This window comes from Lithobates pipiens, unplaced genomic scaffold (assembly GCF_037356315.1).
Source record: "Lithobates pipiens isolate NorthernLeopardFrog02 unplaced genomic scaffold, aLitPip1_a1.2 Scaffold_10, whole genome shotgun sequence".
NCBI classification, from domain to species: Eukaryota; Metazoa; Chordata; class Amphibia; order Anura; family Ranidae; genus Lithobates; species Lithobates pipiens.
Genome location: NW_027507686.1, coordinates 53206299 through 53227869, shown reverse-complemented (window position 1 = coordinate 53227869; position 21571 = coordinate 53206299). Strand labels below are relative to the sequence as shown.

The 21571-nt window shown below is 41.9% G+C and overlaps 1 protein-coding gene across 1 annotated transcript in view; it reads left to right on the top strand.

The window, feature by feature from the left end:
• LOC143930570 (polycystin-1-like protein 2) overlaps window positions 1-21571 on the top strand; it is a 189505-nt gene that overhangs the window by 23639 nt on the left and 144295 nt on the right. The window contains exons 6-12 of the mRNA XM_077455002.1: window positions 3365-3591; window positions 4241-4645; window positions 9452-9550; window positions 10259-10293; window positions 13006-13123; window positions 13226-13433; window positions 19137-19251. Of these exons, the coding sequence (XP_077311128.1) occupies window positions 3365-3591; window positions 4241-4645; window positions 9452-9550; window positions 10259-10293; window positions 13006-13123; window positions 13226-13433; window positions 19137-19251 (1207 nt within the window). The remainder of the gene's footprint in view (window positions 1-3364; window positions 3592-4240; window positions 4646-9451; window positions 9551-10258; window positions 10294-13005; window positions 13124-13225; window positions 13434-19136; window positions 19252-21571) is intronic.

Here is a 21571-nt window from a genome sequence, read left to right as displayed (position 1 = left end):
CTGTCCAAAAGGATGTTCAGCGCAGCAGGGGGGATCGTGACCGATAAGCGTACTCGCCTAGCTCACGACAGTGTTAACTACCTCACATTTCTAAAAATGAATGAGGCATGGATCTCGGAGGAATTCAACACATGTGACCAGTAGACCATGTATATGTCTATAAACAATTTTTTTAATCAAGCACACAGACCTTCTTTCTTCATTTGGCTCACTTCCTTGTCCCAAAAAAGCACACCGTACTATATGCCCCTACCCTCCTCTTTGAAGAGGTTGAGCGGTGTCATATTTCTACTGGGGCTGCTTATGAGGGGATCACACCATCCCTGTGCTGTGCTGACTTCCTCCTGGGGGTTCTTATTATGAGGGGATCACACCATCCCTGTGCTGTGCTGACTTACTCCTGGGGTTCTTATTATGAGGGGATCACACCATCCCTGTGCTGTGCTGAGTTTCTCCTGGGCCTGCTTATTATGAGGGGATCACACCATCCCTGTGCTGTGCTGACTTCCTCCTGGGGGTTCTTATTATGAGGGGATCACACCATCCCTGTGCTGTGCTGAGTTTCTCCTGGGCCTGCTTATTATGAGGGGATCACACCATCCCTGTGCTGTGCTGACTTACTCCTGGGGGTTCTTATTATGAGGGGATCACACCATCCCTGTGCTGTGCTGAGTTTCTCCTGGGCCTGCTTATTATGAGGGGATCACACCATCCCTGTGCTGTGCTGACTTCCTCCTGGGGGTTTTTATTATGAGGGGATCACACCATCCCTGTGCTGTGCTGCGTTTCTCCTGGGCCTGCTTATTATGAGGGGATCACACCATCCCTGTGCTGTGCTGACTTCCTCCTGGGGGTTCTTATTATGAGGGGATCACACCATCCCTGTGCTGTGCTGAGTTTCTCCTGGGCCTGCTTATTATGAGGGGATCACACCATCCCTGTGCTGTGCTGACTTACTCCTGGGGCTGCTTACGGTGCTGCTGTCAGTGCTGTATATCACGGTGCTGGTGTGAGTGCTTAATGTCACGCTGCTGCTGTCAGTGCTGTATATCACGGTGCTGATGTCAGTGCTTAATGTCACGCTTCTGATGTTAGTGCTCTCTATCACGCTGCTGCTGTCAGTGCTGTATATCACGGTGCTGATGTCAGTGCTTAATGTCACGCTTCTGATGTCAGTGCTGTATATCACGGTGCTGATGTCAGTGCTTAATGTCACGCTTCTGATGTCAGTGCTCTCTATCACGGTGCTGCTGTCAGTGCTGTATATCACAGTGCTGATGTCAGTGCTTTATGTCACGCTGCTGATGTCAGTGCTCTCTATCACGGTGCTGTTGTCAGATGACTCTATCACGGTGCAGGTGTCATTGCTGTATGTCATGCTGCTGATGTCAGTGCTCTCTATCACGGTGCTGTTGTCAGATGACTCTATCACGGTGCAGGTGTCATTGCTGTATGTCACGCTGCTGGTGATCATCTCCTGCACCCTCTTCTTTGCCTACTCTGGTCCCTGACCTTCCGTCTCCTCCATTGCCTTCATGCGCTCCACAGTCCTGAATTGTCAGAACAATTTCCCATATAAAAAAAGAATGCTTGTAGTTATCGATCCCAAATTCACCTCATACATGTATTATGTCATTGGCCATGTGGTGGGACTATGTTTGCCCAGCTAATAATTATTTTGTGGCTGCAAATTTGACCTAAAGGTTTGCGAAGTTCGCCTCCCATTGAAGTCAATGGGGCCCGCCTGAACTTTACGTTTCGCGAACTATCGGCCGCGTTCGCGGTCCGCGTTCGCGAAACGTCCCGTCAGAAGTTCGTCCATCACTATCTGCTGGTGTTTATGGAGTATCATGCACCCTCATCCCTCTCTTCTGTTCAATTACTGCAATAAAACTTCAATAAGACATCCCTTAGGCTGAGCATGTTTTACATCTATATATTATAAACCATTTAATGTTAGGTTGTGCTGGCTGGTAGGATTGAGTTCTGGGAAATCATTGTGTTGTCCATTGCCTCCCGGGTCAAAGTACCTTATATGGTGATTCTTTGTTAGAGGTGCGCAATTAATCGTGAAACGATCGCGATCTCGATTCACCCCCCCACACGATCTAAGTTCTAGGTGACCCGCGATTTTCTTTTAGTGCCGCCGGTTCCACGTAACCAGCGTGGGACGCAAATGGCGGATATCGGAACTGACGTCAGCCACCGGAACTGACGTCAGTCATTGGAGCATGCAATGTGGCGTGCCGCTGCCTGGTTGTGGGCGGATGCCGCGCTCCGCGGTCTCGGCCTTAAGAAAGGCCATGGCTTTGGCCTAGCTCCGAAGCGGCGGCCATCTTTCTACACCCAGGCTGTTTACACTGTGATCGCTCCGACGGAGCGATCACTTGTAAACAAACCGGAATCATGTCATGACGCCGGTTCCTCTCTCCCCCTCTGTACTAATCTGTACAGTGGAGGGGAGAGATCCAGAGATGGAAGCAGCCATCCCTTCATACCCTGCAGTACCCAGCAATAACCTGCCAATACTCTAGCAATACTCTGCCAATACTCTAGCAATACCCTGCCAATACTCTAGCAATACCCTGCCATTACTCTAGCAATACCCTGCCAATACTCTAGCAATACTCTGCAATACCCTGCCAATACTCTGCAATACCCTGCCAATACTCTGCAGTACCCTGCCAATACTCTGCAATACCCTGCCAATACTCTAGCAATACTCTACAATACCCTGCCAATACTCTAGCAACACTCTGCAATACCCTGCCAATACTCTACAATACCCTGCCAATACTCTAGCAATACTCTGCAATACCCTGCCAATACTCTAGCAATACCCTGCCAATACTCTAGCAATATTCTGCAATACCCTGCCAATACTCTAGCGATACTCTTTAATACCCTGCCAATACTCTAGCAATACTCTGCAATACCCTGCCAATACTCTAGCAATACTCTGCAATACCCTGCCTGCCAATACTCTGCGATACCCTGCCAATACCCTTCCTGCCAATACTCTGCGATACCCTGCCAAAACCCTTCCTGCCAATACTCTGCGATACCCTGCCAATACCCTTCCTGCCAATACTCAGCAATACCCTGCCTGTAAATTTTTCAAATAAAACAGTTTTTTGAGAATCGTGAGAGAATCGTGATCTTCATTCTAAGAAAAAGAATCGTGATTCAAATTTTTCCCAGAATCGTGCAGCTCTATTCTTTGTTATCTTTCTACCTAGTTGACAAATCTATGCCTAGTAAATGCACACATTTATATATTGTACAACAAACCAGAATTTATTTTTTGCTTGACATCCTTGTGATAAAAATGAATGAATTAATCTAACTTGTGTCTGTCTTTCAGTGTTTCTAGCAGTATAACACACAGTTACTCTTCCCCTGGAGACTTTGCTGTGTTTGTGGAGTGTTCCACCAGTGAATGGCATGTGACAGCACAGGGAAACATTATAGTGGAAGAAGCCAGTGGCAGCCTAAGGGTCAGTGGCTGTTTCAGCCAGCATGAGTACAAAGATGGGGTCTGTGTGGCTGTGTATGGGGAGGCCCTGTGGATCCAAATAGAGCTGAATACAGGTGAGAAATTAGGCCCTTTACATTCATATACACAAACTCGGTAATCCTAGAATTGCCTGCCTGTATAAAGGTGTATGTGACATATTGGTTTTAAATACTATTTATCAGAAGAAGTCATAATGGAGTGTAGAGTGTCCAGTAACTAAACCTTAGGGCTTGCACCACATTCTTTCAGCATCAATTCTAAATTGTTTTATCAAGTTGTTCGGAAGCCCTGCAGGGATTAACAATGAACTACACAGCAAAAATATTTTAGTATTTTATTGTCACCTGCCAAAAAATATATTTATGTAGTACATTAAATGTTTTACATGTATTAATGTTTTTCCCCTAGGGCTATAAATCCCTAGAAGCATATATAGCAGAGGAGAATACAATAGCTGAATGGGGATTGCTGTGGAGAATAGTGTTGTAAAGGGAGGGCACTCTCTGGGGATTTATGAATCATAGTAAATAAATAGAGCACAGGGATCTCACCTCTGAGAGATACTATGTAATAAGCCAATGGGTAATATAATTCATGAGCATACATACAAACCTGAAGTGTGACTGTTAGTTGGCCAAATCCTATTGTTTCAGATTGAGTGACTTCACTGTACAAATGTAAATACTTACTGATGATTTTTCCCATTATATTCCACCATTACAGGCACCAATATGAATGTCTCCCTGCTAGCAGACAATAGAACGTTGGCTGAGTCCAGTGTACAGACTGGAGACCCAGCATACAATCTGACCCTGGATATAACATCTCAGCAACTTATTGGTCCAGGAGTCCATCACCTGCAAATAGTGGCATCCAGCAATCGCACCTCTCTTAGACTCAATACCAGTATCATTGTCCAACTCATTGAAGCAGTATCTGGCTTGCAAGGGCAGCTATCCACCACCAGACTGCAAGCAGGTAAAGAATTGCAGATAAATGTATCTGTATCTCGTGGAGCACCAATGGAACTAAAGATTGAATTCAAAGGGTCTAATGGAACCTTCAGCCACTCCAGAGAAAGTCCAACAGGACAAACACAGATATCCAATATCTCTCTCAATGTGGAAGGTATGCTCCCATTCTGAATGTCTTGTAATGTCCAAACTTGGGCAGTAGATTTTTTTTGGACATTGGACCTCCTCAATAAAGCATCTGAAATGACCATATCTATGTTGACCAAGCTCTCAGATTTTCCCTCACATGTTGCTAGAGTAAATTAGGAAAATAAAAGAAGAAATTGATTGGTTTCTAGGGACAATTAAGACATTTCTTATTTCACAATCATGCAGCAATGAATCCATTGTGTGCTTAGAATGATTTTAAAAATTGCCTGGTAGAAACCAAAATGTTGGAAATATATTTTAAAACTATAAAAATAAAAATATTGTTTAGATAATAAGCTTTAAAGATATAGTCATGCTGCAAGGGTTAAATGCCTAATCTAGCCTTTTTCAGCCAGGGTGCCCAGGCACCCTGGGGTGCTTTGAGGTTTATTCAGGGGTGCATTGGCAAAATTGTCCCACATTTTATACAAGCCAGCAGGTGGATCAAGCCTCCTTTTTAGTTACACAAAGTCACAGGTTTTTATTGCATTATTTCAACCTTCCAGCCACTGGCCTCATAACAACCAGCGATGTCATCGGTGTTGATAAGAAGGGTGTTGATCGCCTGCACGGCATCCTTATTTGACCCTCCCCCATCAACACTGGGGTCACATTAGCAGAGTGGTGAAAAGAAACTAAGGAAGAGGAAAAACACTGGAATACTAGTCAGTACTAGTGTGCAAAAGTGTATTTGCTTTGGAAGAATAAATCACCTCTAATGTTGAGTGTCCCATGTGTGTCGATGCTGCCGCATTATGTAAAACTATTACAATACTTTTTCACATTTTAAAATGGGGTGCCTTGAGACTGTCTATAATTTTAAATGGTGCCTTGAGATTGTCCATAATTTTAAAGGGTGTCTTGAGTGTCTAAGGGATAATAAATAAGGTGAAATACTTTATTCCTTTCTCCCGCAGGCTAATACTGATAAAATACATAAAGGAACATCACAGAAAGTTAAATTAAGACAGATCTTGTACACATGAATAGCGAAATCTATGTGAACAATACAAGATCTCGTATGAAGGTTGTTAAGCATGTTAGAAATAATTAAACATTTGACATGAAGCAGAAAGAAGTAATACATGTAGGAATGAGAGCTCCAATGTACTTGATTCTGCAAACCCTATAGTGGTACAGAGATAAACTTGTTCAAAAGCAGTCCAATTGAGTTTAAGTGTACAATAAAACAAAGGGGGATAAAGAGAAAGAGGGAACAGAAAAAGAAAAACACAATGCGTGACCTCCAACGACGCAGAGGGTGCTGCGAAACGCGTAGAGGCTGTGGCAACAATAGGTGCAATAAGAGGAGCCAGAGACAGGTTGGCCGAGTGGAGGGAGGAAGGAACCACCCGCGGAACATCATTGGCTTGCCCGATTCTACGCTGTTTACATATGGCTGGATAAGCTTAGTGTCGGCTAGAGGACACATTGAGATGTGAGTGCAATATGTTTTTTAAGTTTTATAATTAAAGGTGAAATGGTTTTACATTATGTTGGTTTCATTTACCTTTTTATGAATATACAATAACCCAGGAATTGCTAACGGGAGAGCGTATTAAGGAGTGGTTATTCATTGAATGAACCGAAGGCATATTGTGACGGTGAAGTCTGGTGAGTGGCCATTCTACAAGCTGGTGGTGGTACGATTCGTTTTTACCGGTGGCACATGAATACAGAAGGTTTTGGGCTTTGATTCAACATTGGATTGTAATTCAGAAATTGAACTGGATCCATATAACAGTGGGATGATCCGGATGTAAGATTAAGGACCATTGCATTTGAGGACTATTTTTTATTATCTTTTTTTTTAGTTATAATTTTATTTTTTTTATATAAATTTTTTATATTTTTTGAGTTGGGAGTTTTTTGAACACTTGGAGGTGTCTCCGGTGGGAGTATTACACTTAGATTAACATTAGAAAATAGAAGCCACATAGCTATTGTGTATCCTAACAAAATCAATCAAGGGTACTATATTGGAATTGGATTGGAAGTATTCCCATGCCTGCCATGTGTTATTGAATTGAGTTAGTCTGTCTAGTTTGTAGTGCATAATGTATTCCATGTCATGAATATGACCTACATGTTCTACAGTACACACTCCTTCAGAGGAGGAACCGTAGATGATCTCCAAAGTCTGAGGATCAAAACTCGTGCTGCATTTATCAAGTGTCTGGCCAAATGTTTAGGTGGAAGATTAATACCATCTGTTTCAACATGTAGTAAAAAGATTTCTGGAGAATAAGGGAGGTTCAGGCCTGTGACTTGCCTAATCAGTGAATGGGTTTTTTCCCCAGAAAGTTTGTAGTTGTAGGCAATAGCTGTCTAACAATATCATGGAGGACCAGTGGCCTTGCATTGTACTTGAAGGCGCTGAGGGACCGTCCATATCCCAAAAGCGTTGGACAACAGAGGCTGCTGGGGGATCAAGGAATAAGGTAAATTCACCTTATTCATCATTCACTAGGTAAAACAAGCATTTAACCCTTGCAATATGGAGACACATTGAAAAGTTAACTTGTGATCTAGTCTGGATTTCAGCTTTAATGTGAACCTGTGTTCCCCAGACTATAGTATTTACATATTCTAAACAAGTGTTAAAAGAGCTGTAAAGGCACGCTCAAGCTATTTTGCTGCTGACACGCTTGTTAAGTGCTTCTGCGCAGTGGTTTGCCATTATTTTGAATGGCACCCCACCACAGTAAGTCAATGCACCTGTACCGCATTGTGTGAGGACTGGCAGCCAGCCGAGATTCTCCTTCCATATACATAGCTGAGATTTCTTTTTTTTTTTTTAAATCAGAATAAAGTTTATTAACAACTTTTAACATTAAAATAAACAATGCACATTCCGAAGTGTTACATTTATACAATACTTTCACAGAATACAAAGTAGAATAATGTTCTTGTACATAGCCAAAGCAGGTTTATAAAACAGATTGAACCTGAGATGTCATTAGTCGTTATATTTCACCGTGTATGCATCCCCAGACATGGTTTAGGAAGACATTTTAATCATATCTCTTCCCCAGTACTTTAAATTAAACTCTCTCCGAGGGTGAGGACGCACTGAGTGGTTGAGTTTCGATGTTAAGTCAATATCCTATCAAGAATTAGGTCTAATGGAGCCAAGCCAGGGGTAGCTAGCCAGCATCCCCAGATCTTATTGAACCGGGTCGGGATGCCTCATATCTCAAAATGAATCCCATATTGGCTAACCACATCTCTAAATTTGGAGAGATTTGAGAGATCCAATGTTGCAAGATCAGCTTTCAAGCTTGGAACAGCTCTCTGGACACCACCTCTCTGACATATTTGTCCATTATCACCTCATCCAATAAGCATGGTTTAGGGTCAAGAGGGACTGTTACTTAAAAAGCATTGTTGATGGTGTTTACTATGCTAGTCCAAAAGCGGTGCAACTTTGGACACCGCCAAAGAAGATTGAGATTTAATTTTGATGTGAAATTTGAAGATTCATTTTTGCACAATGCCTACAGCAGGCAACAAACAATCACATCAGCTTATTGGAAAACTTTTAGGGCTCAGTTTATGCACTTTACTTCAGGAAAATAGACAAGTGTGATAGGCACTAAAGTCTAACTTTAGCCAAAATTTTATTTTATTTCATACAATTTTGATACTGTATTTAAGTGTTAAAACTGCTCTCAAGTTCTTATTGTTGTTTGTGTCGCTGCTGAGAAGACTTGCCCTCACCTCTTGTAAGTTTCATGGGTGTCAGCCAGAAAAATAAGTGAGGAGAATTCAAAGAGAAAGCACTGCAAAAAAAAACAAAAAACACTTCAGTAGTGTTCAAAACAGAAATGGTCATAGTTTGATTACTTTTTTATGTCTTCTTTGGGGGATTTCTGCACCCTTTTTGTCCAGGTGACGGGTTCCAGACAGATCAGGACATAAGAGAACATCTCAGTCTCAGACATTAAAACCTGACAGAAGTTCTATTTTTTGTTGTTTTGTCCAAAACAAAAAAAACCTTTTGACATCAGTTGAGCCTTGGTAGATTATTCACGTTCTGAGTAGAGATGTGCACGACAGAAAAATGTGTTTAATTAGTTAATAATTTTGTTTCATCATAATCTTTATGTTAAAATTATTTGTTTTCGGAACTAATTTTGTAAACTTGGATTTGTTTTGTATATTTGTTATTCCGAATCGATTTGTATTTTTCAGAAGTTATTTCAGAAGGTTTAGATCCCTTCGTTATGTTATGATTCGAAGATTCTGATGGATCCACCTCCATCCAATCCAAACACCATGAGTAGAAATCATCTTGTTTCACTTGTATAGCTTACTGTAACTATTTATTGCAGTATGTTTCCATTTATATGTATTATGTAGGGCATATTTTATAATTCACGCTGTGCTCACTAGAATAAAAACAAATAGATCCAAATCAATTCAGACCATTCCTTAGGTCAGTACATTATTTCAGATGCCTCAAACTATTGGATCCAAATAAATTGAATGAAAACAAATGAATTTGTTGTTTTTGTTAGAATTTATTTTTGAGTTTGTCGAAATTCATTACTATTGTGATCTGGAGATTCAGATACATCCAAAGCTCTGAATAATGAAAATTTTTATAACGAAATGAATTACATCTACTTGTCCGCTTGTCTACTCCTGAGTGCATGTATTTGTGTTTTCTCATAAAGACACTGCAAAAGGCTAACCCATACACCACTATTTATACTACATTAGTTAGAAATGATTGCATGGTTATCTTATTTATTGCTTGTAATTACAGGTACATATACGGTTACAATCATAGCTGAAAATTTAGTTTCTAATGCAAGTTTGGACATTGGACACATTACCGTAATAACCAACTCTACTCTACATGAAGGTAATAACAACATTCAAAATGGTATCTTAGAATAATGTCTGCTAGGTAAAAGTTAGTTATACTTATATAACTATGTATATTTTTAAGTATGAATCCAATCTGTATTGTATAGAAACTGCTTGCAGCCACACTCATAAGAGATGAGGTTTTATTGAAGAATGCACATAACAGCAAGCAAAAGGCCACAAATGCAATTTTGATCGACGTTGTGTGTATTCTTTAGCATACCTCCTAACTTTTTGAGATGGGAATGAGGGACACCTATCAGCAAAAGTATGCAGGCATAGGACACACCCCTTGTCACGCCCCCTTAAAGGAGAATTGTACAAAAAAATAAAAGATTGGTTCAACCCACAAGTGCTTTTTTTTTACCACTACTATTCCTTTATATTGGCTTTTAGAATTTACAAATGCAGCAATTTAGAAATCAGATGAAAGGTTTAGTGTTGGAAAACACTTTTTGATAGATAAAAAGTGCATTTTATATACATCTATATAGATCAGACCAAAATGAGGTACAAATGAGGAGGAATGAGGGAAGAGGGACATTGCTCCAAATCGGGAACAGCCCCTCAAAATGAGGGACAGTTGGGAGCTATGCTTTAGTATAACCTCTTGGCTATCATCTCCGCTTTTGGACGCCATCAGTGCGTATGTGTTATGAATTTATTTGGAACTAATGTAATAGTTATCCTTTTTGTTTTTCAGGGACACAAGATAGACATAGAGAAAAAGAGATCAAGGTCAGCAGTTTCATCTATTAGGCTAGGTTCACATTGCTGCGATGCGGGAACGCCGCGAATCCGCGGCGTTTTCCCGCATCGCATACCTCCCGCCGGCAGTTCACACTGCCCTAGTCGGACGGCTGGGGGTGTCAATGTTATGTTAATGACACCCCCAGATCCGTCGGCATATCGCAGTGCGATCTGCCGACTCGCACAGGAATCGGATCGCATGGTGTGAACCCCCATGCTACGGAGATCGGATGTGATTTGCTGTGCGAATCACATCCGGTTCTCCCCCCGCAGCGGTGTGAACCCAGCCTTACCCATCCTCATCTTACATTATAAAAAATGTTGGTGTTGTGTATAGCTGGGAAGGCTTAGAACCTTTATCTAGATTTGTATCTACAATGTCTATACACTTGTTGGGGGCATTTGCTTTCACCTGCTGTCCACACAGAAAGTTAAGTGAAAAATATTCAGAGGCACAGACAGCAATACAACCTGACAGGGCTTCTAATATTTCCCTGTACTACTAAATATGTTCCTTTTATTGCTGTCTGAATCCTTCTTGGAGAGATGTTCCCTACAATTTGGTGACCACAATTGATATTCAGCAGCTCAAGGTTCCTACAACTGACATTGTCATTCAGAAGTGGGCATTAGATGTGAAGTCTACTTACATGTACTCCAAAAATCCCATGGACCAGTAAAAGTGATATTAAACCCAAAATCAAAACTATAATATATTGCAGCTGACCAATCACTAGATGTGGTGGCTACATTCGTTTTCCTTTTTAAGGCTTTTCCCCTCCTTTTTTAGCTGGTGATCCAGTTAGTAACACACCTCCTGTATTAGACTTCCTACACTCTGGATGAAGAACAGGAAGTACCTTTGGACAGAAGTATTTTCAGTCTGTGGTGGTGTGGGGGGGGGGGGGGGGGGGTAGAACTAGATGTACAGAATTAGATACACTAACAAAGTAAATCCGAACTCTAGCTAACACTTTATAAGCAGTTAAATGGTTTGTGTCGACCCTAGAACTGCTACATTTGTAGGACAGCTTGTTCTGTTGAAAAAACAACAGACATACAGGCAGGATCACTAGGTGAAACTAAAAGAATAAAAGTCTAAAAAAGAAAACAAATTTGTCTAAAAAAGAATTGGTAAGCAGCGATTTTAATAAAGGTTTGCTTCCTGGTTTAATACTGCTTGAGGTTGGGTTCACAGTTCACACCATTGCCACATGTGACTCCCATCAGGGGTCCGGTGCATCCTGGTTTACCGTTTCAGGTCCATTTTCAGCCCGAATTTTAGGCTGAATTCGGACCTGAAATGGACCAAAGGACGCACAGGGCTCCTGTGCAAATTTGCACTGGAGCCGCAGTGGAAATATGTGAACCGGCTCCATAGCGAGCTGGTCAAAATCATCTGCTATTGCGATTTGGATGCGGGGAATCCGCATCCAATTTGCAATGGTGTGAACTTAGCCTTACAGTATAGATTATTCTCAGTGACAATCAGCAATTTACAGTAGAATCTCAGTGATCCTGAATGCACAAGTGGGGGAGGTTTGTTCCACCTAATCAAACCTAGACACGTTTCCTAATGAGAAGATCTATCTGGCAGTTCACTAGACCATCAGGATGGGGAGCAAATACTGGAACCGATCCCCCGTGACTCCCCCTTCATTGCAACTATCTTCTCCTCCTCTCCCTTCCCACTTGGTTCCAGTAATTGTGTCCCCCTGCTATTATGTTCACCCCCTTCCACAATCAGACCCTCTCTTTCTGACGCTCCAATCCCCCTGTGCACCCCTCTTGCAGCACTGCAGAAAAAGGGATTGAGGAATCGATGTCTTCAATCTCTTGGTACTCTGGCCATGTGAATGGGTGGTTTGTTCATGCAGCTAGAGCCACCTGTTACTTTAGGTCCTAATTTGACAGGTATGCAGGTGTGGGTAAGCAGCCCAAATACGCACAGTCTGTGTTTGGTGCTGTAAACCTGCCCCCACATGTTTGAGGGAGGGAGCTGTCATGTAGGCTGTTCGGGGTCTTAAGATTTCTAACAGCATCCCTAGACATGCATACTTTATATGAAACATATTTTTGTTTAGTTAATTGGGTTTAAGTGGCAAATAAGTGGTGGGATTTACACTTGTGCTTATTAGGGAAACAGTTAATGGTGAAAAAGAACTGCTTTGGTAGCTCAGAGGGCAGTAGACAGTAACCTAACTGCCCCATCCAGGACAACTAGGCTGCTTAAAAATAACCACTCACTGGTGGTACCAACTCTTGGGTGTCAAACAGCCTGAAACCCACTAACATCTGGTGCCTAGAGCCTTGGGAGAAGTTCCCCATTGTGCCATGCTTGCCAGTCCTCCAGACATAGGTATATCAGCCTCTATAAATTTTGTGTCTGTTGTGGTATTATTTTGGGGTGCACATTGAGTACTGTTTTTTTTTGCTATAGGTAAAGATAAACAACAGATCCTGTAACAACCAAAGATCCTACTTCTCCTTAAATCTGGGAATAGCCATATAGTCGATATCCATATTATAAAGATCTTATGCATCACACCTACCCCTGCTGTGGTCAGTGCTAGCAATTCTAGTAGAGCGCAAATCCTAAAGTCTAGAAGGACCATAGGCCTTGAAAACTAAGGCAAGCTGCAAAATCCTCCACATATATCAGAGTGCTGCTACTATGATGCTTCTCACAATCTCTTACAGGAATTCATTAAAAAGAATTGGGCAATGCAGATAGAGCCCCGCAGACTTGTCAACCCATTTTCCAATATTAGTTTGCAAGTATGGAGCAACATTACTGATAATATCACTTGGTCATGTGGTAAGTGGGTATAACTTCTCAGAGTATTTATTTTTAAACTACTAAATGGGTCAAAATACTTGACAAGGATCCTAGACTGAGTCCATTTCTTTGTACCTGCAGGATCTTGCTGGTCGGGATGGTTTGCATGTTTAAAACAGAATATAATTGACCCCACCTCAAATAAGATTGTGATTCCTGCTGCCTACCTGCCACCCCCTAATGCCGTATTCACTGTCCAAGCTGCTGCAGTTCTCAGTGATGGGGAGACAGTGCAGGATGAACAATGCTTCTATGTGACCGCCAAGAGCCAACTTCGACCCACAATCAGGTGAACATACAAAACTACTGTTGTGTCCTGCATGTTTGTTATGAATGTATTTTTACCTTCAATACTTTCTTTTTCAGTACTTTATTTTCAGCACAAGGTAACAATACAGAGAACACATAGCATATACATATACAGAGATAGCGTCATGTCCATACAAGGGTTCAGCAATAAGGAATACATATGCACAGTGAGCTTCAACCTATAGTCCCTTAAAGGCATCAAATGGATAGTACATGTAAAGCATAGGTGTGTACAGCCTATTGCATTAGGGCGTGCACCCCAAAGCTCAAACACATGTGCGTGATTGTGTATATATACTGACAGTGTCAGTAGGGCAGAAATTGGTATCAGTAGGGCAGTGGACAGTGTCAGTAGTTTTTATTTTTATTATTATTATTTGTTGTTTTTTTTTCAAATAAATTTGTATATTTATTTTTTTACAATTTTGGGGGGGAGGCAGACAGTATGGCAGACCAGTAAGGCAACTTCCAATTGCCACAGGATGTCAATTTAACCCAACAGGTATAAATACTCAGCAAAGAAAGTAAAGTCATGCCAGTAAAACCACTTTTTGAGGATTTTTTCTCGAAGGCCTCTCTCCATGGCCACCAGATCCTTCATTTTGTTAATTTCAGTAACCTTTTACAACCAATGTATGGACAATGTATAAGAAACCTTAGGTAGAGATATGACAGGCATTCAGATGTTTCCAATTTCTTACTGCCACATGTACTAATAAGATAACATAGAGGAGGAATCAGGGGCAGCTGAAAAAAAATGCCCAACTGCTCCTAAACATCCATTTACCAGCAGCAGTGTACATGAGGCCTTGATGGCCAGAATAAATGAAAATTCTGGCCAATGTAATAAAAAAAAAACACCCAAACACCAAACGCTGCTAAACTGCTAAACTCTCCTAAACTGGTTTGAAAAAATGCAGCTTAGGTGAGTTTATAACGTTTACGGTATCCTGTCAGGATAAACAGCCTTTACAAGAAACCAGTGTGCATGACTGGTCCACTGTTCACTTCTCCTTAAGATTAATCTAAATAATCACGCGGACAACAAAATTCTTCAAATGGGTCGATACTTTTTTTACTTGGGTATCGGCCACAGCTTGACAACTTTAACCCCCCTAGCGGTAATCCCGAGTCTGGCTCGGGTTGAGATTTTAATTACAGGAGCGGTAACCCCGAGCCAGACTCGGGATCGCTTCGCTCGATGCAGGGGAGGACACAGGGAGAGTTACTCACCTTGTCCCCTGGATCCAGCGATGTCCCCCGCGCTGTGTGATCGAGCCGTCCTGCGCTCGATTCACAGTGCCGAATGCCGCCGAGCTCCGTTCCCTGCGGCGTTACGGCGCACGGGAGCGGAGAACGGCGGCAAATTCAAAAAAGTAAAAGTACACAAAACACACACAGCACTGTAATCTTACAGATTACAGTGCTGTATTAAAAAATACACACCCCCTTTGTCCCTAGTGGTCTGTGCAATGCCCTGCATGCACTTTTATATTATAAATACTGTTTTTTTCTGCCTGAAATTTGGAGATTGTCCATAGCAATCAAAAAGTGTCCCTTTTTCAGTGTTTTAGGATTTGATTACATTATTGAATATTTTTTATTATTCTTTATTATATTATAAACTTTATCATACCCGGGATGTCTGCTAGACTCTGGTTTGAACAGATTTAAGAGCGTTATTCCTAAGAATTACAGGACTACAAAATAAAACGCCAGATTTCCATGCAAAATAATTGTACCGCTTTCAGCACCTAATTCCAGACTGAATCATACCGCCAGGGAGGTTAAATGAGCCATCAAATCAGTAAACATATATATCCAACACCAGATCCCTTTAGCAGTGCTGAGTGGCGTATCTCAACCTTCCTTACTTATTAGGAGCCAATTCAGCCCCCAGCCATCCAGGTTGGGCTCAGGGGCTAACTAAGGGTTTCCTGCTCCCAATTTAACCAAATCCATCAGCCACCTGCCAGCCCAGCTCGCAAAAGGGATAACCGCCAGCTGTGACACATAAACTGATTCGCTGCAAACTTAAATTACTGGCGGGCCACATGGTGAGATATAAAGAAGATGCCAGGGACCACATTGGCGCCATTCCTCTTCCCACTATTGCGTTGGTGTACATTGTAGTGAAGCCCGGCGTCTTCTCCCACGGGGGGGCTGCTCAACCCCTTACAACTTACCTGGATTGAGTTTTTCTTACTGTTCAGACCTTGTGGCTGAACGTCTATGAGATTTACTTATTGGAAAATTTGGGTCTCCCCTCTGTTTCTGTTTTTTGGAGCCCTTATGGGATTAGTCCAGTGGTCCATCTATGTGTTGAAAGGCGTATTTTTTGCAGACTTTAAAGATATTCATCGGTTTTGAAGGAATGCTCCCTCCAATAATATATTTGATATGAGTGGTATCAGTCCCTGAAGAAGAATATAATTCATACATAAGTCGAGACGCATTGGATATTCCCACTACTCATCATCATCTGTAATTTGAATGGATGGTATATTTACATGTAGTGGGGCGATACCACTTGTGATTCAATTTGCATGATTATGATACATGTACATGTGTTTCTCTGTTTGGTTTTCCCCTTTGGGAATCTTTTTAATCATGTTTAAAATTTTGTATCAATAAATTTCTATTTTTTGAATATAATTGTATTTATTATTTTTAAAAATTGCCTTAAAAATCCCATTTAGAGGTATTCACAATTCTAACTTAAATTACGTAAACCAATAGTAAATATTGCAGCCAGGATTTAACTACAACAGTATCCAAAAAAGAATGCAACACAAAGCCCAAGTCTATTTTTTTGTTGTCATTACTTATTTTAGTTAGTTTTTTTTTTTTTTTTTTAAATCATAACAACACAGTACAGCAACAAAGTACAGCAAAAAAGAGATGGAGGGTGGGGACTTGTTTCTTCGTGAGAATTGTACAGACTGAGGGACCAGTAATTCACATGATTTGACATGATGCAGAAGTATCCTCCATTTTACTTTTCCCCACCAATAATCTGCCACCAAATTTATACCCCCTCACCAACCCACCCCTTAGCCATTGCTTAACCCTTTTGACGCCAATGTACTGCCCTGAAGGAACCATCTCCAGTCATGTTTTTAACACAGGGCATTGCTTGAGGCCTTATGCATTGATATACCTCCTTTAGACCTCAGTCTGTCCGAATAGTATGGTAACCTGCTGAATAAGCACCATCCACAGACAGCAATAAGACACACGCTAATCCAAATTAGTTTTACTTCCTAAAATACAGTACATGTGATGTTTACTGGTCATTTGAAGTGTAAAGAGACACTTATTTTCCCATCCTTATGCCATGTAGGCTAGAAGCTTACTGAGGGAACATGAAAAAGAAGGGAGCAGTCTATCTAAAGGCCTAAACTAACTAAAGGCCCAAACAGACAGAGAAGCCAAGTTATACCACAGAAATGCAATCAACACTTGGGCTATTTGGGGGCATCATACAGTGTTGAGGCGAATGGTTTTGGACGCTAGAACGATGTCTGTGTTTCAGCATCTGGCAATAAAAGAGAGGCTCTACTGTGCGTGAAGTTATTCCACCCACAGTAGGAATAATAAGTATAGCCCCGTGTCTGGGAGAGAGAGCAGTGCAGGAGCAAGTAGGTAAGTGATTAATGAGGCGAGGCAGATGGAGAAAGTCAACATTTTCACTGCCATGACCAGCAATATGGGGGGGAGGGTAGAAGGGTTAACACGTTCATTGCCATACCCAACAATACAGGAACGGAAGGATTGGGGAGGTAACACTCTCATTGCCATGACCACCTATATGAGGGGGGGGAGATGGAGTGAGCTAACTTTCACCGCAATGATCACCAATGCAGGAAATGTTGATGGGGGGGGTTAATTTTTTTGCCATGACCACAAATGCAGGGGGGTGTGGGTTACTTTTCAATGCCACTGACCACCAATGTAGGGGAAGGTTTAAAGAGGAAGTAAAATGGCACTTTGGTGCCGCTATTATGCAGGACTGCCCCCCCTTCCCCCAGCACGCGGTCGTCTAGGAAGCCGTCGGCCCCACGTGAGTTACCTTGAACGTTAAAGCTGACCAAGCGTATCACGCGTGAGAACCCCTTACAAGAGGACAGACCAGTCCTATACTGCACGAACTAGACTGCGGACTGGGATTACTCAGCCCAACAATCAGTTGACCTACCGTGCTGACCCGTCACCTGGTAAATACTCTCTTAATAACCTGATCAGTACGAAGTTAATTTATGACTGTTGACTATTCATGTTCTTGTTCCCACTACAAGTGAAAAACGAAAAAGGAACGACTGGAGTATTACGTATCAGCATTACCTGCAGCAAATGTTTATCCTCTCTGTTTATTTTCATTTTTTTCATTCTTTTACTGTATATCAAGCTGTAATACCCTATCTCCTATAAATAAAGATTGTTTAAAGAGGAAGTAAACCCTGGTGAGTTTACTTCCTCTTTCATTCCCTGCAAAGGCAAAGCATAATGGACTACTATGCATCGCATAGTAGCCCATTATGTGTCACTTACCTGACACAGGAGCCAGCGATGTCACCGCTGTGCCCTGTAGTCCGGCGCATCCATCTTCTCGATGGGGTCTCGCAGCTCCGCCGCTGTCATTGGGCGAAGCTGCAATGACGTCACTCCCGCGCATGCGCACGGGAGCCGACACGCGCGGCAGCTCTGTTGTTGGAAATGCCGCGCTCAGTGGTGCCACAAAGGTGCCTGTCTTCGGGCAAATATCACCTAAACCGTATAGGTTTAGGAGATATTTCTTGGACCTACAGGTAAGCCTTAATCTAGGCTTACCTGTAGGTCAAAGTGGTTTGTAAGGGTTTACAACCACTTTAACAGTACTGATACCAGTGTTGGGGGCTATTTTTGTGTCCACTGACACCAGTGTTGAGGATTATTATTGCATCCATTGACACCAATGTTGGGAGTTATTATTGCACTCACTGACACCAACTCTGCGGGTTATTATTGCGTTCACTGACACCTGTGGGGTAATTTCACTCCAACGTCTTCAGTGTGCATTTCGATACACTGCAAAAAAGCAGGAAAAAATGTTTTGGTCATTGAGGTGTAAAAATGCTCTGCTATTGTGCAGCCCTCTAGAAGTGCAGAGGGCCGCACTTGAGGCCCCCTGTACTTTTTAAGTTGACCACCACTGTATTAATAAGTACATAATGTAATTCTATGCAGCAGTAATGGATACACAATAAGTGTTCTAAATACGTACTTATCCAAAAAAGCGTACAAGTACACAGTACATATGGCGCATGCCCCCTCTCCCGACATCCATGAGGCATTTTGACAATTGTCATCCTTATGTGCAGCTGAGAATGCCACTGCTACTATCCATACCCATAGCTGGCTGCCTCCCTGTCATCCTCGGTCTCTGTTTGCTCAGTGATGCCAACAGCCTCACACTGATCATAGCAGCTTGGTTTCAGGTGTCCCCTATCCATGCTGTTTCATGGTAACTTCATAGTAAGTGTGCTGCTTATTTTAATAAAGTGATTTTTATTTGATACTGACCTCAGCACCCCGCTGTTCATTTTCTTAACTGTCATACAAGTACATTTTTCTCTTTTTTGGACTTCTTTCATAAAATCATTTTGCAGTGGTTATATATTTACAAATGATTCTCTTGTTTCAGCTGTCTGAGTAACTGCAAGAATATTAACCTTTCTGAGGCCATGGTGCTCTATGCTTCCTGTGAAAACTGCAATGCAGTTACATATACCTGGTACATTCAGAATAACTTCAATAAGGTTAGTTTTCAGTTGTTAGCATTAGAGTAGTAACAAATGCTGGTCTTAATTTTGTCATGTAAATAACAAGGTACATATTATCAATCCCCCTAACAACCATTGAAATATCATATTTTATTGTTCCAACCAACAAGCCTGCCAGTGGATTCACAATTTTTTTTACTTCTGAGAAAGTCCCTGCAAAGTTCGCCACTGGCATCTTCCGAGTGCCAGTCTTCGGCTGCCTTGATTGGCATGGGATGACCTCGCTCTCACCTATGTGCAGGAGTGCAGTCATCCCCACACACAGGCTTTAACTATAGCAGATGCTACAGAGAAAAATTGCATCGCTTGCCCATCCCTTTCTGCCCTCTCCACCATTTACATAATTTTTATTACTATTATCACTCATTGCACTAAAGCCGGCCATAGATGGATCGAATCTAAGCAGGTTCAGAAGGGACCGGCTGAGATTTGATCCATCGATGGGCAGACTTTGCGTACCCAAGTCAATCCATTGTGCGACTTGGGTACAACCAGCATATCGGATTTTTACATGTGATTATTGCCAGCTATAGCCACTGGCAATACTCATTGTATTCTCCTGGCAGGGACGGCTCCTCACAACCCCCCCTCCCCCACTCAGAGAACACAATAGCTCCACCGCCTAGGCCAGTATCCAATGGCTGTGAGGAGACACTACAAGGAGGATTTTTAGCAGAAGCAGCTGCCTGCAGGTAATGGGATAGCACCAATATACTTAATATGTTGGTATGGTGCTATATCCCCAAAAGAAAGAAATAAAAAACCGAATTTTTAACCTTTTTTCCAAAAAGAAAAGAAAGTGATGCTGTAATTATGGTATAAGGAATGTTAGTTGGAGTTAGATTTCCATTTATTTATCTATTACTTACAGGGTGACAGCGTTGATATGTAATTTTACTGTACAACAAACTGTTTTGTCAACCCATTATAGGAAGTGGAAAAATAAAGGATCTAATGGCAGGGTCAACAAATAATAAAACTATATCACTGGGGCAAATGCCGCTGCAAATTGCTGTGCTAATTCTAGTGACTGATTGCATCACATGTAATTTTTTGCAATAAAGTTTTTTATTGAAGTTTTATATAGTACAACAGAATGGGATACATCTTCCAAAGTATTATAACAGAGAATAGAAATATACATTCTGTTGTAAACATCCATGCAAAGTTGTTATAAAGAGAACCTCAAGAGGCTACCAACCAAAAATGAGCCATAGAGAACTGGCAGACTTTTGCCATGTAACTTAGCATCACTTCTGTTTGTATGATGATCTGTCATAGTGAATAATACTACAACCATGGGAGTGTGAAGGTGGGCTGTCAGTATTGGGATGAAAGAGTAAAAAGAGTGGACCTCCATGCAGCTCTAATTACTAATTAGAGCTGCATGGAGGTAATTAGTAGCCATAAGCATGGTCTCAGGGAAGAAGAAGGGAGGGATTAAAACAGGAAGAGAAAAAAGGGGGAGAGGGTGGGGGGGTGAAAAGAAGGGTATGTAGGTTTATGGAAAGAAGGTAGGGAGAAGAAAGAAGAGACTAGAGTGGAAGATAACACAAGCTAGAGATTACAGTAAAGCTAAAGAATGAGAATAGAGAGAAAAAGAAAATATTGATCTAGCCTATCCCTCAACTCCCCCCATCTTTTATCATCTCTGAGGCATGTCCTCACATCATATATGTATTTTTTATTGTGCCCATAGCTCTATTTTAAAACACACTACACACAGGCCAAATGTCGGGCCACATTGGCTCGTTCAATAGAAACTGGATGATATGTGGCTCGTGTGTACGGCAGCCGGCTGAAGCGTCATGACCAAAAATGTCTGCCAACCTGCTCCCGATCAGCACTCTCAGCCTTTGGCTGAGAACACTGACCATAGTGTTCTGACGGGCGGGTCGTCCCCCTGTCAGAACACAATAGGACAGCAAGGTAGATCGCTGTACTAACATCTGATTGTGTTAGAGCAGTGGTCTCCAAACTGCGCAGCTTTGCTTGCCTTAATCCGGCCCTTGAGGAATCCTGCCACTGACACCAACAATGGGGCACCTTTCATTCCACTGACACCAACAATGGGGCACCTTTCCTTCCACTGACACCAACAATGGGAGAATTATTCCCCCCTCCACTCACACCAACTATTTGCCTAATACCAAAGATCGATTATTCTTTACTCCCACTGGGCTCAGTCCGGCCCCCCTAAAGTCTGAAGGACCGTAAACTGGCCCTTTCTTTAGAAAGTTTGGAGACCCCTGTACTAGAGGTACTAGAGGTACAATGTAAATGTATCATTTGTCTC